General features: G+C 29.8%; 1 protein-coding gene across 2 annotated transcripts in view; it reads left to right on the top strand.

Annotated features, from left to right (window-relative positions):
* The window catches only part of LOC106463099 (anamorsin homolog), a 29,304-nt gene extending 24,470 nt beyond the window's left edge, over nucleotides 1-4,834 (top strand). For both annotated transcript variants that reach the window (XM_013923067.2, XM_013923068.2), the window contains exon 8: nucleotides 3,515-4,834. In XM_013923067.2, coding sequence (XP_013778521.1) covers nucleotides 3,515-3,628 — 114 coding nt within the window. In that variant the 3' untranslated portion in view covers nucleotides 3,629-4,834. The remainder of the gene's footprint in view (nucleotides 1-3,514) is intronic.
* Nucleotides 4,835-7,643: the final 2,809 nt, after the last annotated feature.

Genomic DNA, 7,643 nt, shown 5'->3' with positions numbered 1-7,643 from the left:
GTCATGTATAGAAGTGTATATGAGGGAGCATTTCCTAAAATGGAAAGAGGTGGGTGGGGTGCCACTGTGTTTGATTTATTACATGAGCAATCTATATTAACAAATTGAAAAGATGAGAGGCTCTTATTTTATATTCTAGCTTGTCAGTATCCGTATTCTTGACTTCACAAACATCTAATTTGAACCAGTGCTGCATTCAACATACCACATGACACACAAAAATCAGTGTTTATCTGTGGGTTTTTTTAATATTTGCTTGTAAATTACTAAATTGAGTAATATATAGTACTAAAATTTGAATTATAATTTACAGTTTGATACCAAAGTTATTGATATAAATTCATGAAATAGTAGTTCAGTAAAATTTTGAATATGAGTCAACAAACGAAATGACATGGCCTTTCAGCCGTGACCTGTCTCGAAAGGGTTAAGTGGGTTCTCTCCAAATTATATGCCCCTCCCCCAAAAATGTAATTTGTTTTAGTTCCATATGGCACTGTGGTTTTTATTTTTCTATTAACACAACTTTTAATGTTTATCATTTCTGCATAATTCCAGGTTCTTAGGTAAACATCCATTATATCAGTTAAAAAAGTCTCATTTTCTTGTATCATGGATTGGTTCAGTTTTTTGCAGCTACAGTCAATTGATGGTCATAAACTGTATAAAATGTATCTGTGGTATATTTTGAGAAACTAATTTATATGTTGTGAATAAAGTACCTTCTGAAGATGTTGGTATGTTGTGAAAAAAATACATTTTGAAGTTTGGTAAGTTATGAAAAAATATCTTCTAAGGAGTTTTGTATGTGTAAGAAAAATACGTTCTGAAGAGATTATTATTTTTTAACTCTATACTATCTATGGTAAGACTAAGATGTTTGATGCTGAATATTGAGTCTTAAGAAAACAAAGATTTAATTTCTCTGTTAGAAATAATCTATATAGTTTTCCAGTTATGACAATATCTACCTTCAAGTTTAACATCATTGTCCTAGTTCTTTTAGGCTTGGTTATCTCAATCTTTTTTATAGTTGAGGTGTTTTAAAGTTCTCTGAATGTGTAATAGGATTCCTTATGCTGTTCTGAAGACACTGTTAGGTAATAATATATGTTGGCACTGCACATTAAAAAAAAAATACCTTTGTAAATATTATCCAACTAACCAAAAGAATTAGACAAATTTTCTTGTAGGATGTTAATTTTATGAATGGCTGTTATTGTTTCTCTATATATAGTAATGTAAAATACATGTGTATGATGTTTCTCTTAATTGATGTGATATGTGACAACGATTTCTTGCATAAAAGATATAAACCATAGTCATGCCCTAATGTGCTTTATTCTGTATGTCACTTTTTGAATCAGATATTTGTTTAATAACCTATGCCAAAATTTTTCAAATTCATTGGTGAAAAATCCTATTATAGCAAAGGGATACTGTAGTTTATATCCTAATGAAATATTTTCATTTTAGAGTGACCCAAAGAAATACAGTTTCACAAATCTTGATTGGCTGCTCAGATTATTGTTTTGGCCTGTTGTTTGTCAAGTAAATAATAGTTATTCAAGGAGCTAAAAATCTTTAGAACTAACAAAAAAGTAAAGAATTGCAACTTTTTCAAACTAGCTTTGTATTATAAATCTATTGTTGCTAGATAGAAAGTTTGAAATTTTTTCTCTTATCCATGAAAGTGATAAATTATGAATTGTAGGCTGTAGGAGCTAAAATGATCCACCCATATTTTTGGCAAATCTTAAAAACAATTTTTTAGTAATTGTGTTGAACCATTATTTAAGTGCTTTTATTGCTTGAATTGAAACAGTGTATGGGCTGTTCTATCACTGTTTGATTATAACTAAGAAACTTTACATAATATAATTCTGTATCTAAAGTGTTTTTACTAAAGATTTTCCTGTGAATTTATGAAGCCTTTAGTAAGTTTGAGTGAAAGACGATTTTTGTGATAGGAATGAAAATACTTCCTTTCATCTTACAGTTTCTTACTTCATATGCACAATGTATAGATCTTTCTAAATGAATATCAAATGTTTTATATCTCTCTCAACTTTAACAATAACTAGTGTAATCATCAATGTACTAAGGAAAAAAACTGAAAAATACAAAAAAAAAGACTTTTTTTTTCTTGAATAATTGTAGATTCTAACAGACAATAACAGTTATTTATCCTAACTACATTAGTTTTCTAACTTTCTCACATCTGCTTGCTTTTAAGTTTATTTCTTTACAAATTCCCTCTACTCCCTGTATAAGTACATGATAAACAATAACTCAGAGTTGGAGAACTTAGTGTAAGCAACTAGTTGAGTTATAATCACACGACACAGCTAACCTCAGCTGGCCTCGTGACATATTTTTTATTACACTTGTTTTCATTTCCTTTTTTGTTAACTAGTCTAATTGAATTTTCTAATTTTTACATTTTAGTTATTTAAGTTAAAATTTACATAACAATATATAAAAAATAATTATAAAAACCAAGAAATTTTGGACTTATGTTAGAGTTGAAGCCTATTTCAGTCATTTGTACTTGAGAACACACTTCCATAACACTAGTTTTTACATACCACGTTGTTATCCATAAAGTCATTACAGCTCCTTTCAAACGTGCATTTTAGAACATAAAAAGTATATCAGAATAGAATGTCTTAAAACTACTATAATTCAACTGGCTTTCTGACTAAGTAAATTAGAAAAAATTCTGCTAACTGCTTGAGCAGAAAAATATGATTGCAAACAATGCAACTGAGGCTAAATATCTACTTATGGGCACCAAAATGAAGTATAACAATATAAGGAATATTGTAAAGCAATAAAATTGAAGGTTTTAAATTTGTATTCTGGCTTTTCAATATCTATAGTATATGTTTCTAATTAGTTGTACAATCAGAAAATTATATAAGGGTAGAAATAAAATTTTAAATGGGCAAATTGGAGCTCAGATTTGTCAGGTGACACTGTGACACAAAAATTGAAAGTTCATTCGTAGGTTTTCTTTTTAAATTAAGAAACTAAAATTTAGATAATATCAAATATATATATTATTACTACATTTTTATGCCAAGTTTGCTTACATACATTAATAATTTAATTTTGAATATAATTCCATAAAAAAAATATGATGTGCAATTTGATCCACCCGTGTACACAGGATTAAAATATCACATGCTGTATGACATCTTATTTATATTGAAAAAAATGTATATCTTCAAAATGAAAAAGCTTGTTCTCTTTAATAGAAGTGTAGTGGTAATTTCTTTGGAATAATTTTTTTAATGTAAACACCTCCAAAAATAGCAAATATGCTAGGGTTAAAAAGTATGTCTTACATTTATGTCAGTGCATACATTATGACATTTTGTTTTTAATATTAAAAAATACAGATATTCTAATAGCTCAAACAGGATGGATGTGGCAAACTATTAAATTAAATGAATTGTTTAGAGATTTTAACCGGTAAAGTTTGTTTTTAACATAATGTTTTTTTGTGCAGTGTTATCTTGGAGATGCTTTCCGTTGTGCCAGCTGTCCTTACCTTGGGATGCCAGCATTTAAACCGGGAGAGAAAATTGTTTTAAATGATCGACAACTGAAGGCAGATGTCTAGATATGACAGCATCACCTTGCCAGGAAGAGATTCAATCCTCAGCCAACCAGTTTAAAAATTTCATATAACATATCCTGAAGAACATGGGTTCAAATAACTAAGCTACTAATAGCAGACTCAGCTGAAAATTTAAAATCAGCAGCTGATTTGGTGAATTTCACATTATAAACTGAGGAGAAGTTGAGTTTGTTAATGTGACTGAAGGATTTAAATGGATATTTCTTCAAATGAAGCACCAATTTATTTTTTGTTTTGAAGTAATTTTACATGCAAGATAGTTTTCAGACCTTTAAGTACCCTTTTTTTTTTTATAGAAATTGTCAGTATTTGCTGGTTTAACTTGTGAAACAAATGAATGCATCTATGAAAATAAGTCTTATAAAATAAAAAAATATTTTAACTTTGGAAAGAACTTTTAAAACATTTAATACAAATTTACAAAAGAACATTTGAAATGGAACAGTCGAAACTGTATGGATTACTTTATGATCAGCAGTTTTTTTGTTTTTACTCATGTGAAATTTTCCCAGTTATTATTTATGATATGAAAAGATTGAATTCATCCATTATGATACATATTCACCTGTTTCTTATCAAGTATTTGACAAGAAATACTGGTGTGTTATGTATATACTCGTAATATTTTCACGTACTTATAGCCAGGAATGGAGTAACACTTGAACGGAAAGGCACACATTTATGTAATGGTAGTGCGATATTTTGTTGGTGTATGACATATGTAGCTCTCTGTTTGATTTCTTGCTTTAGTGTTTTTCAAGTTTTAAGGAGTTTGGTATGACTGTCTAGTATGTTCTGGTGAAATGTAGATTAACATTAAACACTCGATCAGTGGTATGTAGTTAACCCTAAGCATGTATTTTTATTATAAAAGTATAAACTTTTTTGATGCACATATCTTAAACAATAGTTTTAGTAAAGCTTGATAAATTTGATGTGGAAGTAATAATTTGTGGCATTTAAGAATAATTATAATAATTGTTTGGAAGAAAGCAAATACGAATTGAATGTATTTTTGCTTATCAGGTTTCATAGATACATAAAGTAGCAAAATGTCTAAACAGACTGAATAGCTATATGTATACGTGTATATATATATTGTCATAGTAGTAAGATAATTGTGTTCTGTTGAAGATTATATATATAATACATTTAATCCCTTCTGCAATAAAAGTACATGTTTATGTATGAGCTGTAATGAATACACTATTAGCTAAACAATAATGAATAGTTTGTTGGTTTTGTTCAATTGTGAAACAAAATTTAGTTTACCGATGTTGATTGGACAGTTTAAACTCAACATGTACTAAAAGTACACTTGCTCTAAAAATGAACACGTTTAGGTATGTTCACTAATTTGGACATATTTTAAGTGTGCAAAATCCTTTATACAGGCTTAATGTCATAGAACTGTAGCCATGTTTAGGAAATTGTACTAGTTTCTAGAAAAAACATTTACTTAGCTGGAATCAATAACAAGAATATATATACAGGGTGGCCCAAAAGTAGGTGTACAGTTGATAATTGATCACGTGACATGAAAATATGGGAAAGTTAATCCCGCTGGTGTTCAAATTGAAACCCATCTCTGTTCACTCAATCGTAGAGTCTTCCTGTCACTTCTGTTGGTCATTAGTCAGGTTATCAGCCGTTATATTCTTATCACCTAAAAACAGTTTAATAGATTCAACATATGTGACTGTATACCTACTTTTGGATCACTGTATATATATATATACATACAAGCGCACACACACATAAAAACACATTTTTATGAATTGGAATGGGAAGACACGTTTATGTAATATTAGAATGATAGTTTTTAAATATATCCCTTATTTAATTCTGGGTAATTTCTTGTTTCAGTAATAACATTTACCTGAAAGAGAAGATTACCTTAAATGACTGACACTGATGGCAGGTGATTAGATTTGACAACAGGGGGACTTTGCCAGGAAGTAATTTAGTCTTCAGTCAGTAATGTAAAAACTTCAAGTGTGCTAACATGCTCTGAAAAATATAGGTTCAAATAAATGAGGTAATAATAGTTTATTCAGCTGGAAATTAAAATCGATCAAGCTTCAAGAGAGTATAATTAAGGCAGAGAAAGGCAAAATATTTAATTGTTTACAGAAGTCAAAAATTAAAATATTTTCTTAAAATAAATTTGTCTTATAAAAGTGGAGGCAATATTTCAGCTAGAAGAATGTTAATTTGATGAACAACAGAAAGTTGTCGAAAATGTTGCTGGAAATTATTTGTAAATAATCTTGGAATTTGAGATTTAGTTACTAAAAGCCAGTAGACTTTTTAACTTTCCTACCTTGCTCCATTAGGTTATTTTGATTTTGCTTTCAGAACGTTTTAGTGAGTTGCAATACTAGGGTAAGGTTAGACAAGTATTGAAGTGATGAAGTTTCCTTGTTTGTACAGGAGTAGAAAGGATGGTCATTAATGGTTAGTGGTGACTGTCACTAATAAGGGACTTTAAACCACTGTTGTTTGTGGTTCATTTCAATGATATTAATAACATTTTCGTTATATTACTAAATTTAGAAATTATGTATAACTGATGTCTCCAGGTATCATGGATGGCATGTGAAGAGTCGTTAAAAGAATACAAAGTGAAGAAATGTGAACTTATTTCAAATACGAATTAATATTTAATAGACCCGTTTATACATGCAAAAACTTTTTTAACCTAATGGATCAAAGTATACAAAATAAGTACGTGTTTTTCTAACTAAAGTAAGTGCACAGATACGTGGTGGTGGGGGCGAGAGGCATGGTTAGCTTACTCTCAGCCAACTCTGTGGAGTGGTACCAAATTTACATAAAGTATTTCAAAGTGTGGAAATGTACGTTAATGCTCAAAGCTACAGCGCCGGGTGTGGTCTAGTAGTTGTGTGCCCCTACTGTGGGTGGAATGGTGGATGCTGTTGACTAGTTGCCTTCCCTCTAATCTGCAGTATAAAATTAGGGACAGCTATAGCATATAACCTTTGTGTAGCGTTGCAAGAAATTCTAAAAAAAAAAAACAACATCATGGGCCTGTTTCATATTTCTCGCATAATGATGTTATTTATAATACGTCGCCAACCAGCTAGTGTCAGCGGTACTGTGAATTAAGGGTTGGTGAATTTTTCAGTTGCTAATAATTTACTTACAAGATCAAATTCATCACGTCAATTTTTAATTTAACCATCTCTACAAATTATTCAGAGAAAAATGAAACTTTTTTGTAGAGAAGTTACACTGACCGACTTTCGACAAATATTTGCTCGTGAATCCAGTACGCTTCCATTTTATGTTTTGTGGTAAGTTACTTGAATTTAGAAATGTATCGATCAGCATGAAGCCCACTGAACTTACAGATATTACCTCGGACAACTCTATGTTGGATACGATGATTCGTAAGCAACATTCAACGTGGTAGAATACACTATAATTTTAAATGAACTTTAACATGAATACGTGGAAAAGTAGAATTCAAATAGTTAAAGCCTTTGGCATTTCTTATATATTGTCTTACTCCATGAAGACAAAATTAATAGGGAGTTACCCAGTTGAAGTTGAGAAGATAAAAGGTACTACTTTATATTTCAAGTACCAAATATTGATTACAGATTATTTAATGGTAATTATATCGTGCCTATAAGATAGGTTCTATTGAATTACTTCTTTTTTTATGAGGGATCGGCTATATATATAACTTAAATACTGATGCCATAAAATTTTTAATACGGATAATTAATGTAAATTTATTTACACAAAATGTATTCACCGGTGTATTGTGGGTAAATAAAGATTTACAAATTATTAAACAAGCTTGTTTAATTCAAGTGTTTAAAGGGTGTCAGTTAATTATTCTAATAGCGGTAAACAGATTACGAATTTAAAACTGTGTTAAAGATGTAAATGAATTCTAAACCAACATATAGTGAAATTATTTAAGAAAATCATGTGAACAAACATGAATATTTTTTTTAATCAGCCG

Source organism: Limulus polyphemus, unplaced genomic scaffold (genome assembly GCF_000517525.1).
Source record: "Limulus polyphemus unplaced genomic scaffold, Limulus_polyphemus-2.1.2 Scaffold1324, whole genome shotgun sequence".
Taxonomy (NCBI): Eukaryota; Metazoa; Arthropoda; class Merostomata; order Xiphosura; family Limulidae; genus Limulus; species Limulus polyphemus.
Note: the sequence above shows the minus strand (reverse complement) of the source record. Positions and strands in the feature narration are given on the sequence as shown.